This window comes from Globicephala melas, chromosome 15 (genome assembly GCF_963455315.2).
Source record: "Globicephala melas chromosome 15, mGloMel1.2, whole genome shotgun sequence".
NCBI lineage: Eukaryota > Metazoa > Chordata > Mammalia > Artiodactyla > Delphinidae > Globicephala > Globicephala melas.
Genome location: NC_083328.1, coordinates 8616789 through 8632949, shown reverse-complemented (window position 1 = coordinate 8632949; position 16161 = coordinate 8616789). Strand labels below are relative to the sequence as shown.

General features: G+C 61.5%; 2 protein-coding genes across 6 annotated transcripts in view; one reads left to right on the top strand and one right to left on the bottom strand.

The window, feature by feature from the left end:
• Nucleotides 1–9688, top strand: part of POR (cytochrome p450 oxidoreductase) — a 75580-nt gene extending 65892 nt beyond the window's left edge. For 3 of the 4 annotated variants that reach the window (XM_060285180.2, XM_060285182.2, XM_030872030.2), the window contains 13 exons: nt 970–1098; nt 2652–2801; nt 3283–3407; nt 3805–3894; nt 4272–4370; nt 5400–5516; nt 5623–5741; nt 7575–7756; nt 7913–8062; nt 8411–8681; nt 8769–8914; nt 8990–9075; nt 9176–9688. In XM_060285180.2, coding sequence (XP_060141163.1) covers nt 970–1098; nt 2652–2801; nt 3283–3407; nt 3805–3894; nt 4272–4370; nt 5400–5516; nt 5623–5741; nt 7575–7756; nt 7913–8062; nt 8411–8681; nt 8769–8914; nt 8990–9075; nt 9176–9320 — 1809 coding nt within the window. In that variant the 3' untranslated portion in view covers nt 9321–9688. The remainder of the gene's footprint in view (nt 1–969; nt 1099–2651; nt 2802–3282; nt 3408–3804; nt 3895–4271; nt 4371–5399; nt 5517–5622; nt 5742–7574; nt 7757–7912; nt 8063–8410; nt 8682–8768; nt 8915–8989; nt 9076–9175) is intronic. The other variant, XM_060285181.2, reaches the window with a different exon arrangement.
• A 123-nt stretch (nt 9689–9811) lies between these two features.
• Nucleotides 9812–15649, bottom strand: TMEM120A (transmembrane protein 120A). Of its 2 annotated transcripts, none has more exons than XM_030872031.2 (12): nt 15516–15649; nt 13776–13894; nt 13402–13518; nt 11705–11764; nt 11393–11488; nt 11226–11315; nt 10951–11016; nt 10791–10852; nt 10592–10684; nt 10404–10468; nt 10243–10311; nt 9812–10168 (listed from the first exon to the last, which is right to left on the bottom strand). In XM_030872031.2, the coding sequence occupies exons 1-12, from the start codon at nt 15594–15596 to the stop codon at nt 10055–10057; spliced, it is 1032 nt and encodes a 343-aa protein (XP_030727891.1). In that variant the 5' UTR covers nt 15597–15649; the 3' UTR covers nt 9812–10054. The 2 variants fall into 2 exon arrangements, with proteins under 2 accessions (XP_030727891.1, XP_069899788.1); XM_070043687.1 differs by having other exon boundaries at nt 9812–10093.
• Between the last annotated feature and the right edge of the window lie 512 nt (nt 15650–16161).

The window sequence follows — 16161 nt, the reverse complement described above, 5'->3', positions numbered from 1 at the left end:
GCGCATGAGCCATGGCCGCTGGGCCTGCGCGTCCGGAGCCTGTGCTCCGCAACGGGAGAGGCCACAGCAGTGAGAGGCCCGCGTACCGCAAAAAAAAAAAAAAAAAAAGATATATGCATTTGTGATAGAAACTGCCAGATTGTGCCCCACCCCCGTAGAGGTCACGCCGCGGGGCTGTCACTAGCAGTGTGAGAACACCTGCTCCCCAAGCCTTGCCAACAGAGTCTGCTAGCAAAGTTTGGGATTTTGCCAGTTTTCTAGGTTACAAAAAAGATATTTCTGTGGAGTTCTAATTTGCATTTTTCCTATGAATGAGTTTAAGCAAATTTTCATGTTATGCTGGCATTTCTTTTCTCTTTTTTTACAGATTCTTTGTTCAAATCTTTTGCCCACTTTTCTGTTGGGATTGATCTTTCTCAAGGAACTCCTTAAACTTATTAGGGTGATCAACCCCTCGTCTGTGATATGAGTTAAAAATATTTCTCCCAGCTAACAGTTTGTGTATCATTCGGCTTACTGTGTGTTTACTTGTTCGTTTCGCCTGTTAAAGTTCTTTAGTCCATTTAACTATTCTCTGACTTCTGGACTTTGAGTCATCATTTGAAAGGCTTTCCCCCTCTAAAGAGATAAAGGAATTCTTCCATATTTTTTTCTAGTATTTTTATGATTTTGTTTTCCATATTTAAAATTCAATCTGTTGGGAATTTATCCTGGTGAAAGATGTAAGGTATGAGTCCCATGCATATTTGAGTGTAGTTCTGTATTTTCAGCTAGGTGGCCTCTGACCCCATCCGCTGCAGTGGCTGTGGCAGTGAGATGCTAGCCCCAGAGCGACTTAGAAAGGACCTGAAGCAGGCAGGAAAGAGGGTGCCCTTGAGGGACCTGCCTGCCCCTGTGGTCACCTAGAGCCTCCAGTGAAGCCTGTGGCTCTTGGCCCCTCACTGATCCCGCGTGTCTGGCCGTCCCTAGGGCAGGAACATCGTCGTGTTCTACGGCTCCCAGACGGGGACCGCCGAGGAGTTTGCCAACCGCTTGTCCAAGGACGCCCATCGCTACGGGATGCGGGGCATGGCGGCAGACCCGGAGGAGTATGACCTGGTGAGCTCTTGCCGCACCCTGCCCCCTTCCTCCCATGCAGTGCAGCCCAGGGCATTAAGGAAGTCACGTCTGGATCGTGGAGACGCTTAAAGGGCTGAGTTAGCCAAAGGGACAGACAGGAATAGGCGTCTCTTGTCATCTGTTCCAGCAGCCAGGTGGCCCCAGTTGTAAGGACATTAAGAACACCTGGCCCCGGTGTGCGCATGTGCGCTCTCAGCAGTGCTCACGCTCAGCCTTCCAAGCTCTCCACGCTGCAGGCTTTGCAAGTGCTGGGCAGGTGCCAGCAGAAGGGACTCAGGCACCTAGTGGATTGGTTGTGGCTTAAAAGATGAAAAGGGTCTCAGCAAGTCAGGAGAGGAACTGTTTCTCATCTCCCCTCAACCCCCACCTGAGAACTGCAGTTCCAGGGGAGCTGGACCGAGTCATCGGGGGATCTGGGCTCTAGTGCCGCTCTGCCCTGACTGCCCGTGTGACCCTGAGCGAGCGCCCACCGAGGGCCTTCCTTGACTCGTCTACAGAGAGGCAGTGAGGGTGTTGGGTGAGCCATCTCCAGGAACCCTTCAGCTGGGCTTTGAAATGAGGCTGTAAACTCGCATGTGTGGGCTCGGGGAGGGCCAAAGAGAGCCCAGGAATTGAGGGAAGGGCCCCCATCTGGAGCTGTAGGCTCCCCGCCTTCTCCTGTCAGCCATCCTTGGCACGTGGCTCCTCCGGGCCAACACAGGGCTGTCTGCAGGACGCAGTCCCCACTTCCTGGCCCCAGCTGCACCCAGCCTGCCTCTGAGGGTGGTGGGGACCCGCTCGCCTTGCTACCTCTCCTCCGCGCATCGGCTCTTTCGCCAGTCGTGGCTCTCCAAAGGGCAGGAAACTTCCAGCAGTCTGCTTGCCTGTTTCTGAGACAGCCAGGCCAGCGGCCCCAGGTGGACTCAGTGGGCAGGGAAGTGGGGAGTGGTCCTTAGGCACCCAGGAGGGGCAGGGCTGGCAGGGAGCAGGTAGTCCTGGGAAGATGCCCCAGGGAGTTGCCTTCCTGCTTCTCCCCTGAAGGGTCATTGCCAGACATCGGGGCAGGGGAGGCGATGTCGGGCTCTTGCTGCTCCAACAACATGATAAATGAACTTTCCCTTAGAGCTGCTTCCCACATGTGCCACTCCATCTCCCAAACCGAACCATCCCCCACCTACTCCACACCCCTGCCTTCGGTCCTGGGGACGAGCACCACTACCCATCTGTCTTAGGACCTGGGTTTCGAGTTGGCGGACAGCTGGTTAGGAATTAGTGCGAGCCCAGGTCCTCCTGTGCCCCAGGGACTTGGTGGGATGATGAGGTTCTCCGGAGGTGGCCCAGGGCACCGTGTTCCAAGTGCCAGCCCATAGCCTAGAACCCAGCATACTTCTGTCCACACCCCAGGCCCTCACCTGTGCCCTTCTGGGCCTGCTGTTCCCTTTGCTCTTGAAATGCACCCCGTCCACGTGAACCCTTGACTCGCCCATCTGCACCCCTGCTGGGAGCAGGCTTAGTCTTGGTTGCTGGGCCTGGCCCTGCCTTTGTCTCCCCAGGGCGACCTGAGCAGCCTGTCAGAGATTGAGAACGCCCTGGCAGTGTTCTGCATGGCCACCTACGGCGAGGGGGACCCCACTGACAATGCCCAGGACTTCTATGACTGGCTTCAGGAGACGGACGTGGACCTCTCTGGGGTCAAGTATGCGGTGAGTCACCCGTGTGGGCTTGTGCAACCTCCGGAACCCGTGTCCAAGAGGAACTCCTCTGGTTCTCACCTCGTTTGATCAGCTAGGGCAGGCCCAGGTGCCAGGACAGAGGCTTCGAGCTGAGGGCCTGGTAGGGAGCTCGTGGCAGGGAATCCCAGGAAGGCCGCTCATGGGGCGACCCTGTCTTGCGCCCGGGCCCGGCCCAAGAGCTCCCCCTCCCATGTCCCAGCCCCACTTTGCTCGGGAGCATGTGCTACTGGAGACTGAAGGCAAGAGAAGGGCGGTGGGCTGACCAAGATTCGGCTGGGCAAGGAGAATCTTGAATGGGCAGGGTGAACCCCCCCTGCTGCCGCCAGGGTCAAGGCCAAGGTGGTTGAGGAGGGGCTTGGACTGCAGGTCACCAAAACAAAGCCGCCTCTGGGGCCTTACAGTGCAAGGTGTCTGGCAGGGACCGCTGACCACTGGCCCCTCATGCACACAGGTGTTTGGCCTTGGGAACAAGACCTATGAGCACTTCAACGCCATGGGCAAGTATGTGGACAAGCGGCTGGAGCAGCTCGGGGCCCAGCGGATCTTTGATCTGGGGCTGGGCGACGACGACGGGAAGTAAGTGACCCCCCTCCAGGGCCCCCGCCCTTGCACGCCCCCCTGGGCTGTCGTGTGTCAGGAGCTACAGGTTAGGGCTGGCCGGGGCACAGGAGGAGAGGGCAGAGCCATGATGTCAGCGCAACTCCGTGACCCGCCTCACCACAGGGGAGGGAAGGCCATCCCCCCATCGCCAGTCCCCACGTTCTTTGCTCATCCACACCCTCCCGGCTCACCCAGCTCAGATGGGGCCTTCCGTGGTTACTGCAGACCCTCTGGACGCTTCCTGATGCCCTGGGTTACGTCACTGGGTGGGCTGGCGTGAAATGAACCCTCCAGCTTGGAGGGGTGATGGGACAGAGTCCGAGCTCTCCCGGCAGCCCCATCTGGAGCCTGGCTCATCCCCTCTCGTCCCCAGCCTGGAGGAGGACTTCATCACGTGGCGAGAGCAGTTCTGGCCGGCCGTGTGCGAGCACTTAGGGGTGGAAGCCACTGGAGAGGAGTCCAGGTGAGTGTGCGCAGGTGGGCCGGGGCCTCGGGTGCTGCCTGCCGAGGGGGGGTACTGGACTGGCGTGTGTGGTGGGGCTGGAGGAGGCTGCGGCAGGGGCGCGGGCCTAAGCGCTTGGGCTGTGCCTGCAGGTGACGGTCAGGGCGGGCTTCCTGGCCTCCTCAGGGCAGAGCCTCGGGCCTGCTGACGGGCCGACCCGCCCTCCGAGCACGCTGTGCTGGCCCCTCCTGCCTCCCATGCTCACGCGTCTCCTTCCTTGTGGGTCACGTCTGGCCCCGCAGCCCTCGCCGCACGTCCCATCGCCTCACAGCCTCACTCTCTCCTTGGGACCCGGCCCCCTCCCGCCCCCCGCCTCACCCTGCGTCTCCCCTTTGCAGCATTCGCCAGTATGAGCTTGTGGTCCACACAGACATAGACGCGGCCAAGGTGTACGTGGGCGAAATGGGCCGCCTGAAGAGCTATGAGAACCAGAAACCGTGAGTAGAGAGCGTGGCTGGGGCCGGACAGCTGCCTGTCCTGTGCGTCCCCACAGGGCCTGTCCTCCCAGGCCCTGTCCTGTGGGGCTTCCTTACCCCCACATCCAGGAGTGGGCCCGGGTGAGGGCACCTCCATTTCCATCTCCACCGCACAGGAGGGCGTGAGGCCTGGAGCAGAGAGAGATCGGAGGCTGCTCTGACCCCGGGGCCCTGGGGACCCCTCCACTCCGCTCCCAGCGGTCCCTCCGCCCAGGGCGTGGCCTTGGGGGGACTGGCCCTTGCTCAGCTTGTACTTCATTTTCCCTGTAAATACCCTGGGGTGGGGGGTACCCACCAGTCCCTGGACCAGGACAGTGAGTTCAGCTCTGGGTCTAGGTGGAACTTGGGCAAAAGGGCTCGCTTCCTTAAAAATCTGCCTTGACGTCTGGACATATGTCCAGAAACATAGTGTTCTTCTCTGGGGCCCCTGACTTGCCCCTGGGTGCCACCCAGAATCCTGCTGGAGCCGCCCAGGAAAAACCTCCTAGAACCACCAGGCTTTGAGACCAGCAGCCCTGCTGCAGCTGTAGCCGGAAAGCCCGACATTTCAGTGGCTTCACAGAGTGAAAGCCTCTCTCCTGCTCACGTACAGTCCTGGGCACGTTGGGGAGGGGGCTTTGCTCCACAGTCACTCGGAACCCAGGCCCCTTCCGTCCTGGGGAGCCACCTTCAAGGGCCTGGCCCTCCTTGTGCTCTGCTCACCAACGTGTGCAGAGTGTGGAGGGTCCCCCAGGTTTTTAGGGACCAGCCTCAGTTTCCGTGTCTGTAAGAGGGGACACTGATAGCCTAGTTGTACCCCCTTGCGGGTTGCCAGGAGCACCGCTGTGGATTAGGCTGGGAAAGGCCACTACCTAATTGGAGAGGTGTCCTCGTGACCCTTGGAGGCCAGCTCTGATGTTTCCTGTGTCCTGTGTGGCCAGAAGTGTCCCTTGGGGTGGGAAGATTCAGACTGGAGGCCTGGCCAGTCACTGAGCTGCTCTCCCCACCCAGCCCCTTCGACGCCAAGAACCCCTTCTTGGCTGTCGTCACCACCAACCGGAAGCTGAACCAGGGAACCGAGCGACACTTCATGCACCTGGAATTAGACATCTCAGACTCCAAAATCAGGTATCAGCTGCTGCCACCCCCCACGCCCTCAAACCTTTCACTCAGGCCTCCTGTTTGGGTGCAGAGCTGTCTTCCACCCTCCTCCTGAGCCTCGCATCTCCCCCAGGTATGAATCTGGAGACCACGTGGCTGTTTACCCAGCCAACGACTCTGCCCTAGTCAACCAGCTCGGCGAGATCCTGGGTGCCGACCTGGACGTTATCATGTCCCTGAACAATCTTGACGGTGAGTCCTGGGATCCAGGCCTCCCTACCTACCTGGGCCTGAGGTGGCTGGTGGGAATGGGCCCCTTGGCAAGGTCCATAGGTTGAACTTCTGCTTCGGCCTAAAGCCTGGTGCCCTAGAAGCCCTCATAACCAAGACCCCAGTTACAGGCTGTAGAACAAACTCAGGGCTGGGGGAAGAGGTGGCTGCAGGGTCTGGCACTCTCCCTTTTGGGGTTCCCCCATCCCCTCACCGCCATACTCCCTTGAGGGAGTGCGGATGCCTGGAGACAGAGCCAGCCCGTGCCCTACAGGGAAGAGAGCCACAACTGGCTGCTGAAGGTCCTCTCTGGCTCCAGGGTCTCCTCACCTGTGAACCCAGGGATCCGAGTCAACAATCCTGATGGCCCTCCAGGCCCATTCAGGGTGCTCAGAGTGCAAGGGGCACTACCATGGGGCAGGGCTGCCCACTGACCTGGGGCCCAGCACGGCCTGGCCCTGCCCCGCTCACTCTTGTCCTCAGTGACCTGAGCCTGGGCAGCTCCTTCTCAGCAGCTCCCGAGTCAGCCTCGAGAGGAGCTGCGTGAAAGGGGGCTCATTTGTATCAGATCTCACTGTGCCGGCAGTGCACTCACGGTCGGTAGTGCACATGTGGGCCTTTCTTGCACTGGGGGGCATGTCTCTTGTGCCATCTGAGGCAGGACCTTGCTGGGGGTCAGGAGGGGTGTTGGTGCTCCCTCTGCCCCAGGAGACTCTGGGCCCCTGTGGAGAGCCGTTCACTGCCAAGAGCTGCTTAGAGAGAGGGCTGCAGAGGCTCAACTAGAGGCAGCAGTGGGGCTGCAGAAGCGCCCACACCTGCCCCTGTAGTGCAAGGCCTGAGCCCTGGCTTCTGGGCTCACACAAGAGGGCGCCTGGGCGCAGGGAACACCTACTACTTGGTGTGGGTGCTGGGCACACGAGGACTTTCAGTTCATGAAAATCCATCAGGCATTGCACTGTGACTTGTACACTGTACGTAGGTCACACTTCAGTACCAAGTTCAAACCCCTCCCCAAAACAGACCCAAACCCCTAAAGCCTGAGCCGTCCTGGGCCAGGCCCTCTCCTCTCCATGTGGCTCGGCAGCCTCGCGGTTCCACGGGGCTCATTTGTGCACGGGAATAAACGCCCCTGCAGTCATGCCTCTAAGAGATGGAGTTGCTCCTGGGTCCAGTCCAGCTCTAGCCTGCTTGTGGGGAGCTGTCAGTAAAGCCAGCCTGTTGACTGTGGTAGTGGAAGGACCCTGGCAAGGGCTGGTGGGGGGGTGTGTGCCAGCAGCTGCCCCTGAGTGTACAGGATGCTGCCCCCATAGCTTGGCCCTTGGGTGACCCATGCACAGACCTCCACATGTGTCCAAGCATAAAAACCGACCTGGAGGGAGCTCTGCTGTCACAGCTGAAGGCCCGGTATTGGCATCGCACAGTCATGAGCCTGGAGCGCCACCCCCCCACGGTGGACCAGGTCCAGCCCGCAGGCAGGCAGGACGCACTTGGGGAGCTCCCCCTCTACAGCCCTGTCTCTGAGCAGCTCTTGGCAGGGGAAGGGTGCCCGAAGGGGCTGATTCTCCTGGGTGGGGACAGTGACTGCCAGGCCTACCCCGGCAATATCCTGCCTCTGATGAAGACGACCTGTCCAGCGTGAAGCTTGAGGGTGGCCGAAGCCTGAGGCTTTGCCCCCAAAGTCAAGGAAGGACCAGAAAGAGCTGGTCTTGCTTCCAGTGAGAGCAGGCCTGAGGCTTTGCCCACCCCATCCCGTGGCACCCCACCCATCCCGGGGGCGGCCACTAACCCCGAACCCTGCCTGCTCTCTCCCTACAGAAGACTCCAACAAGAAGCACCCGTTCCCCTGCCCCACCTCCTACCGCACGGCCCTCACCTACTACCTGGATATCACCAACCCGCCCCGCACCAACGTGCTCTACGAGCTGGCCCAGTACGCCTCAGAGCCCTCGGAACAGGAGCAGCTGCGCAAGATGGCCTCCTCCTCGGGCGAGGGCAAGGTGGGCCTGCCACCCACACCCCAGCGCCCGCCACCGCCTCAGCCCTGCACCGCGGCTCCCAGCCAGCACCCCCGGGCCATTCCCCAGGCTGCCTGGGCCCCACTTCAGCCCTGTCCCCTAGGTCCCCGTGTCTCACCTACGTCTGCATCTCCCCAGGAGCTGTACCTGAGCTGGGTGGTCGAGGCTCGAAGGCACATCCTGGCCATCCTGCAGGACTACTCGTCCCTGCGGCCCCCCATCGACCACTTGTGTGAGCTGCTGCCTCGTCTCCAGGCCCGCTACTACTCCATCGCCTCGTCCTCCAAGGTGTGGGCTCCAGGCCTGCCCGCTTATAGGAGACATAGTGTTGGCTCCTTGGAGGGACCGGGGTCCCTGGGCCACAGCCCCAGCTCTGCCCCCCGTGCCCAGGGCAGTTCACTCGAGACTCCTGGGCTGTGTGTCCAGTAGGCTGGACTGTAAGACTGCAAACTGCTGTCCGGCCCCAGTGCCGAGAGCCAGTCAGGAGAGCTGCCAGGAAGGGGCCTTTGAACAGGTTTGGGCGCCGCGAAGGGTGTAAAGAGGCGCTGAGCAGGGACCCCCCGCGGCAGGGTGGGTGGCAGGAGGGAGGGGGCCTCCGGCATCACCACGCTCACTCCGACCCTGCCGCCCCGCCAGGTCCACCCCAACTCCGTGCACATCTGTGCGGTGGCTGTGGAGTATGAAACCCAGTCTGGCCGCGTTAACAAGGGCGTGGCCACCAGCTGGCTGCGGTCCAAGGAGCCCTCCGGAGAGAACGGCCACAGGGCCCTGGTGCCCATGTTCGTGCGCAAGTCCCAGTTCCGCCTGCCCTTCAAGGCCACCGTACCTGTCATCATGGTGGGCCCCGGCACCGGGGTTGCCCCCTTCATAGGCTTCGTCCAGGAGCGGGCCTGGCTGAGGCAGCAGGGTGAGTGTACGGGCCCTGGGCGGGCAGGCGGGCGGGCAGCGGGGGCGGGACCGGCGTCCCACATTCCCCTGACTGCTGCTGCCCCAGGCAAGGAGGTGGGGGAGACGCTGCTCTACTACGGCTGCCGCCGCTCTGACGAGGACTACCTGTACCGCGAGGAGCTGGCCAAGCTCCACCAGGACGGCGCCCTCACCCAGCTCAACGTGGCCTTCTCCCGGGAGCAGCCCCAGAAGGTGAGGCCGCGGGCAGGGCCCCGCAGGGCGGAGGGTGGTGTGACCAGCCCTCCTCACAGGTGCCCCCACCCCCAGGTCTACGTGCAGCACTTGCTGAAGAGGGACAGGGAGCACCTCTGGAAGCTGATCCACGACGGGGGCGCCCACATCTACGTCTGTGGGTGAGTGAGGGCAGAGGCGGGGCGGGGACAGGGCCTACCTGCCCGTGGGGGGAGGGGGACCCCTGCCCAGCCCCCAGTGTCACCTCCTTCCCGCCCCCAGGGACGCTCGGAACATGGCGAGGGACGTGCAGAACACCTTCTACGACATCGTGGCCGAGCAGGGGGCCATGGAGCACGCCCAGGCCGTGGACTATGTCAAGAAGCTGATGACCAAGGGCCGCTACTCCCTGGACGTGTGGAGCTAGGAGCACCCGGGCCGCCTTGCTCTGCTCTGCACGCCCTACAGACTCGCTCCCCAACTCGTGATCGCTTTCCTCGCTCCCCTCTGCCAGTCGCCTAGCTGGGTTCTGCTGGCCCTGCCACAGGAGGCAGGCCCAGTGACTGACAGAGACTGCTCCAGGCCTGAGCTGTACCCTCGGACCCCGCCAGCCCCAGGGGGCGTGGCTACGGGTGACCGGGCTGATGCTCCGTGAACACCTCGGGCCCTCGCTGGCTGAACAGGAGGGGCTCCTCCTCTCAGCTGAGTGGGGCCTGGCCCCTCCCCGTGATTTTCAATGAGTGTAAATAATTTTAAATAACCTCTGGCCCTTGGAATAAAGTTCTGTTTTCTGTATTTGCCAGGTATTACTTGCATAGATCTGGGGCCTCCACCAGGACTCCTTAATTCAGACCCCAGAGAGACCTCAGGAACCCCAAGACCCCTGTCTTACCAGCAGGAGAACACACACCGAGCCACTCTGAGCCTCTCACCCTTTATTGAGGTCGCTGGCCCCCGGCTCCCGCAGGCGGGGACACAGGCCCGGGTCTTCCTCTCCAGCGCCGCCTTCAGGGCCCACAGAGCCCACAAAACCCAGGGAAGAGCAGACAGACCCTCCCAGACGAGAGGAGCCCCCACCCCCTCAACACATGGGGTTCAGAAGCCCCTTCCAGGCCGGGGGTGCCGTAGAGGGCTGTGCCAGCAGGCAGGGAAGGCCCAGCCTCATTCTTTCTTGCTCCCGTGCTGCTGGTTGTGGAACTTCTGGTGTACAACCCGCAGGGTGGTGAAGAAATTGCCAAGGAAGAGGAGGAGGAAGGGGAAGCCACACATGAGCACCTGGGGGAGGAATCGGGGTCAGGAGAGAAGCCAGGCCCGGCCCTCCCGGCGTCCTCTCCAGGGGCCCGGCTCACCTGCCACTCCTTGCACTCGGGGTCCCGGGCCAGGTTGAACAACGTCAGCGCGTTGAAAAGCTGCCAGAACTGGGAGGGAGGGCGGTTTTTACACACAGTCCCTGTTCGAATCAGAGCTGGGGACAGACAGCCCGATGGACAGGGACAGAGGTACAACTTACGTGTCCAAAGAAGAGGAAGGGCAGCAGGAAGGTGAGGCCCCGCCACATCCAGGACTGGAAGCCCTCTGCAGGGACCACAACCAGGACAGAGACGACCCCATCACTCAGGCCCAGGTCAAGAGGAAAGGACTTTGCCCTTCCAGCTCCCCCGTCAGGATTCCAGAGAGGGGCGGCCACGCCCGACTCACCCACAGTGAGGTCCATGGTGTGCCTCTCGCCCAGGGCCCGCAGGCGGTACAGACAGCCGCTCTGGTAGTAATACTGGAGGAACTGCACGAAGCCTGGAGGGTGGGGGGACATCAGGACTGGGCTGGAGTCCCAAGTCTCTTTCCCGCCCCTCCTAGGGGGGGCCGGTCCCAAGCTCAGCAGGACCTCTGAGACACTCACTCTGGTACATGGAGAAGGACAGGAACTGGTTCCGGAACTTCTGGTACATGAGGCCCTCGGGCCTAAGGCAGAGAGCAGAGGAAGCGGTCAGGGCTCGGGGATGCCACCTCTCCCTGCCCCGGCTCCCCCGGAGACCCTAGGACCAAGCTGGGCCACTCACCATGTCAGCATGACTCCTGACAGGAACGTGGACACGTAATGATGGAAAACCCACCAGCCTTTGATCCTGCGTCAGGAAGCCACCGTCACTCCTGTCCCCTCAGCCCCCAGGATCAGTGCTCCGGGACAGGACGTGGGAAGAAACCAGTACCCCAGCCAGTTCCCGCTTCTCAGAGGGCCGCGGCACCCGCCGCCCCCACCCCGCTTTCTAGGGCAGCTCCAGTGTCACTCCCCCCACCCCCCACCCCCAGGAGCCAGGCTCCGGCCCTCGCCCACCGGGAGCCGTTGTTGATGAGGATGCTCTCACGGATGGTCAGGGTGCAATAATACCAGACCAGCAGGAAGTTGAAGGCAGCGTCTGTCACCCTAGGGAGGGGTACAGAAGGTTGGTGCCAGAGCCTGGAGAGGGCACAGGGTCCAGCCCCGTGCAGCAGGACACCCACCTGGAGTTGAGGAGGAAGCGGCAGGTGAAGGAGATGAGGATGAGGATGATGGTGAGGTAGAGCTTGAACTTCTCGTACTCGTCTTTGTAGGCAAACCTGGGGAGGAGCGAGGGGTACACACTCATGGGACAGGCTGGGATGATGGCAGGGCCCACCCACGCCTCTGGACACACTGCTGTGGTGGCATGGGGCCAGCATGGGGGAGCAGCCCCTGAACCCCAAGCTTAGCCAGGGAAGCTGGGGCACACTGGAAGGGGCCTGGGGCAGGGGACGGGGAGTAGGGTTGAGACCCCGCCCATGACAACAAATTACTTAGCCTGCTTGCTCAGGAGTGTCACGTTGACATTGCCCAGAACCAGGCTCAGATACAACCTGGGGGAGGGAACACCAGGTGAGGAGAGGTAGCCTTCAGCCCCAAGTCCACTGCAGCAACCCACACCTGTGACCACACCACCCTCCTCCCAACCCAAAAGGGCCTCCTCGGAAACCCTGGCTATATTCTGACCCCTGAGCGCCCAGTCTCCCACCCACAAGGACCCTCTCCCTCACTGAGGCTCCCAGGCCCTCCTGACCCTGGTCCCTTCCCGAGCCAGCTGAGTCACCAAGCCCTCCTCCATAACACGGAACCACTTTCTTGCCAATCCTTGCATTGCCATCACCCCACCATCTAAGCTTGTCTCGTCCTTCTCTGCCAGAGGAACTCCGTGAGGTGACTGAAAGCTACAGTCGTGTTAAGCAGCTGTTCCCACAGGGGCTCTTGTTCACACTCGAGCCGTATGCACAGGCTCAGAGGGGTTCAGGGACTTGCCTGAGGCAGCGAAGAGATTATGGGGCACAGCGGGGACTGGGACCAGGCTGCCTCTCAGCATCGCCACGGGCTCCCTCTCCCATTCTCAGCAGTGGCCTTGTCCAACCCTCTCCCAAATCCTCCAACCTGTCCCCGTCCGGGCAGGTGACATCTCCCCTGCCTGCCTCCTCACCCTCATCTCTGCAACCCCCCATCCCAGAAAACAAGGGCCTACACCCACCCTTTCCCACCTCCCCAGGGACTTCCCTCCATTGTTTAGGGCACCTCTTCTGGGTCTCTCCCTCTGCTGGCCCACCTCTCAGCAGGTAGATATGCTCAAGTCTTTCCTATGTACAAACTTACACCCACACACCCAAACACAAGCCACTCCTCAACTCTCATGCCAAGTCCTAGCCACCGGTTTCTCGTTGCCAGTTTCTTCTTCCACTCACAGCCAAGCTTCTGAAGCAAGGCCTAAACTTGGCTTATCCTCAGCTCTTCTGTCATCCCCAGTATCAACTTCCACCCCTACGCTCCTGTGAAGCGGTTCTCTCCAAGGTCACCCTGACTTCCAGGAAACATTTCCCCTTCTGCATTGCATCTGACTGCCTCCCACGCTGCCCCGGGCCAACTGATCGGAGGCTACTGGCCAGGCCTCCCTTCCTTGCCTTCTGGAACACGCTCTCTCCCAGGTGTCTTGCTGCCTGGGGTCTCTGCGGGATTGTTTTCCCTAAACCTAGGCTTCTGCCATGTCCTCTGCTGTGTCTGCAGCTGATCTAAGTGCATGACTGACCTGTCACTCTCCCCTGCCCACTGGGCCAGAGGGAAGCTCTGCAGGCTGGCTCCCCCTCTGGTCTCATCGCAACCTCTCACCTCCTACTGCGAGCTATGGCCGTGACACCTACTATTTCCGCCTTCCCATGTCTGCCTGGCTCACTCCTCTTTATCCTTATGACTCAGCTCAGGCATCACCTACTCCAGGAGGCTTTCTCCGACCTCCCAAGTGGTTAGGTACCCCTCACTGTGCTCCCCCCATTCCCTATACTTCCCTCACAAAGCACTCATTGCAGTGAGCTGTCACTGTCACTCAGGCTGTCCCTGAGCTAGGACTGTGTCTCACTGGTCAGCCCAGAGTGGGTGCAGGAAGCCAAGCAGAGGAAGACGGCGCTTCAGGCCTCCCTCTCAGAAATGGCTGTGAACTGAGCTGGGGGAGGAACCTCACCCATTCTGCTTGGGCAAGTAGGCCTCCATATCAAAGAAAAGGCCTTGGCGCTCCTTGATCTGGTTTTCCAGCTCCTGCGCAGCTTTCTCGGCCTCTGACGGGAGGGAGGGTTTACATCTGCAGGTGCGGCCACAGAAGCCAGAGTCAGAACAGGGGACCCCCACGTGTGAATCACACCTGACACCTGCGCGGCAGGAGAGCAAATGCAACCCAGAGAGGGGAGAAGCCATGCCCAGGGACATCTGGGAGTCAGTGCCAGCTCTCTACCCCACCAGGTCACACACCCACCCCCAGTCCGAGGCCACAGGGTATGAGGGGGTGGGTATGATGAGGTATGGGAGGGCATGGGGGAGTATATGGGGACAGGTCCTAACTTCTTCAGGACAAGGGCCAGCTCCTGGAGCTGCTTCTTCTGCCGAGTGATGGAGCTGGTACAGTTGTTCTGCAGCTTGGTCAGCTCCTCCAGCTTCAGGCGGTACAGCCGGTGGGTCTCCTGAGAACCAGGTCGGGGTAAGGCTCAGGCTGGCTAGTGGGCTCCCGAGCCAGAGCCTGCTGGGAAGGAGGTGGGGCATGGACTCCTCCAGGGCTCCTTGGGAGGGTCTCAGCAGGAAAGGAGACAGCCAGCTGTGCCAGCCCAGGGAACTCCCTGAGGGTACTCTCTCTCCAAGGCAGGCAAGGAGGCAGGGGTCTCCCTGTAAGCCCAGAAGCCCCCACAGTACCGCTCTCCCAGAAACAGGGGAGTTCTCTGAAGCTTTTCTTAGCCTCAGCCCATCTATTAGTTGTTCCCACCCCTCTCTGGCCTGTCCTGAATCCGGATTCTAGGCTCATGGGTCTACCTTCTGGCCCAAGCAGGCTACCTAAAGCCATCCCTGGCCCACTCAGATCCTCCTGCCCAGATAGCCTGCAAGTGCAGGGGAAGATGAGGTTGTCCAAGATACCTGCTGCTCTGGCACTCCCAGCATCTTCCTCCCAGAGTAAAGGTCATCAGGCTTTAGCCCTTGGACCTCTTGCTATAAGACCATTCCTCTACTCTTCCCCCAACACCTTTGACCCAAGACTTCCCAGAGCACTTTGCCCCAATGGGTAAGTCTTGAGAAGGAACAGCCTAGAGATGGGGCAAGGAGCAGTGTGAGGAACGTCAGGCAGAGGCTGAGGCCAGGACAGTGGTGACCAAGCTGGGAAGCACTAATGGCAGCAGCTTGGCCAGGCCAGGGGCAGTCAGGCTTCAACGTGGACAGGAAAGGGCTGGAACCAGTCCAGGAGAGGCAAAGTCCTGACCAAGTGCCCAGCTGACCTGGGCTCTACCCTGCCTGGGTCTCGTTTCTCATGCCCAGGAGGGGCAACCTCGGCCTACCCCCAGCCACCACGCTCTCCTGTCTGCCTTCCCACAGAACAGCACAGTGGCCCACAGCAGCCAGATCCAGACGATTCCTCCCTTGGCTTCCCACTGGTCTCAGAGAGATTCCAATCCCCGTCGCCCGTGAGGTCTCTCGGCAGGGTCTGGCCCACCCACTTTTCCCCTCACTCCCTGCATCAGCCACGTGGTCCTGTCTCTGGTGGGAGCTGTCCTTCACCCTGGATGGGCCCCGCCCCCATCCAGGGACTTCACCTAAACACCACTTACCCCGACCTAGGCCAGGCTGCCTCCCGGACTGCTCCCCAGCCACACTCAGCCCAGACCGCGCGGCCCGAGGGCGGGGAAGGCGCTCCTCGCCGATCCGGCCCGGCCGGCGCCCACGGCACATTTGCTCAGTAACTGACACAAGACTGGCCCCGGTCAGCTCGGACTCTCCTGGAAGGGGACCGGGTCGGAGTCGGGGCCTCTTTCCGAGGCCTCAGAGGGAGGCCGGAGGTCCGCCTGGGTCAGTGGGGTCACTCCGGGGTCGCGGCGGCCGCGCGGGGAAGAGGTCCCGCTGCCGAACATTCATTTGAGGCCGAGGGGAGGGTCCAACCGGGGACACCAAGACCCGGGGCCTCGCCGCCGTCGGGAGCGACACCAGGGTCCCCGACCCCTGACCCCGAGCTCCCGCTGCCCGACCCGGGGCTAACCGACCCTTGACCCAGAGCCAGATAGACATGGCTCGGAACCAATGGGGGACCGCATCAGCACTTACCTGGATGCCGTGGAAGTCCTGCTGGAGCTCCTCCCAGTCCCGCAGGCAGTCGCCCAACGGGCCCGGAGGCGGGGGATGCATTGCTGCCGTTCCGTGAGCCGGACGAGCCGAGTCTAAGACAGAGCCGCAACCCCGGCGGCTCGAGGCGCCTCCGCCTCCGCCGCCCTCCGCCCCCGTCAGCTTCCGGGCTCGAGCCGCCGCGACCACCAATGCGGAAAAGCCTGGCGCGGCGACCGCGCTGGCCCCGCCCCCTGCCTGAGCCAATCCGGGCCAGGGGCGGGGGCGGGGCCACGTGCTCCGAGGGCCCTACGCCCGGCTGCTCCCAGCTCGGAGGGTGGTGGCAGCCCCCAACCGGGGCACTCCTTGTGGCGCCAACTGTGTGGTGCAGCCAGCAGTGTCCTTGCCTGTCAGGCAGGGAGTAAACCAAGGCCCAGGGAGGTGCCACCTGCCTCAAACACTTTCCCCCTTGGGAAGCTGCTCTTTGGCAGGGAGGGGATTCCGAGCCTCTTATCTCGCTTGGATTTTTACAAGGGCCCCTTTACTGTCTCCCTGTCTCCAAGTTCACCGCTAGTGTCCCTTACCACACCCACCAGACTGCCCTGACTAAAACACAAGGCGAATCCCCACCATGTCCCTGCTGAACACT

Coding starts and splice junctions, on each gene's coding strand:
- TMEM120A (XM_030872031.2), bottom strand. CDS start 15,596: ATGCATCCCCCGCCTCCGGGCCCGTTGGGCGACTGCCTGCGGGACTGG. Junction 11,765..13,401: donor TACTTGCCCAAGCAGAATGG/GTGAGGTTCCTC, acceptor TCCCTCCCCCAG/GTTGTATCTGAGCCTGGTTC. Junction 10,312..10,403: donor CCTTCCTCTTCTTTGGACAC/GTAAGTTGTACC, acceptor CCTCCCTCCCAG/TTCTGGCAGCTTTTCAACGC.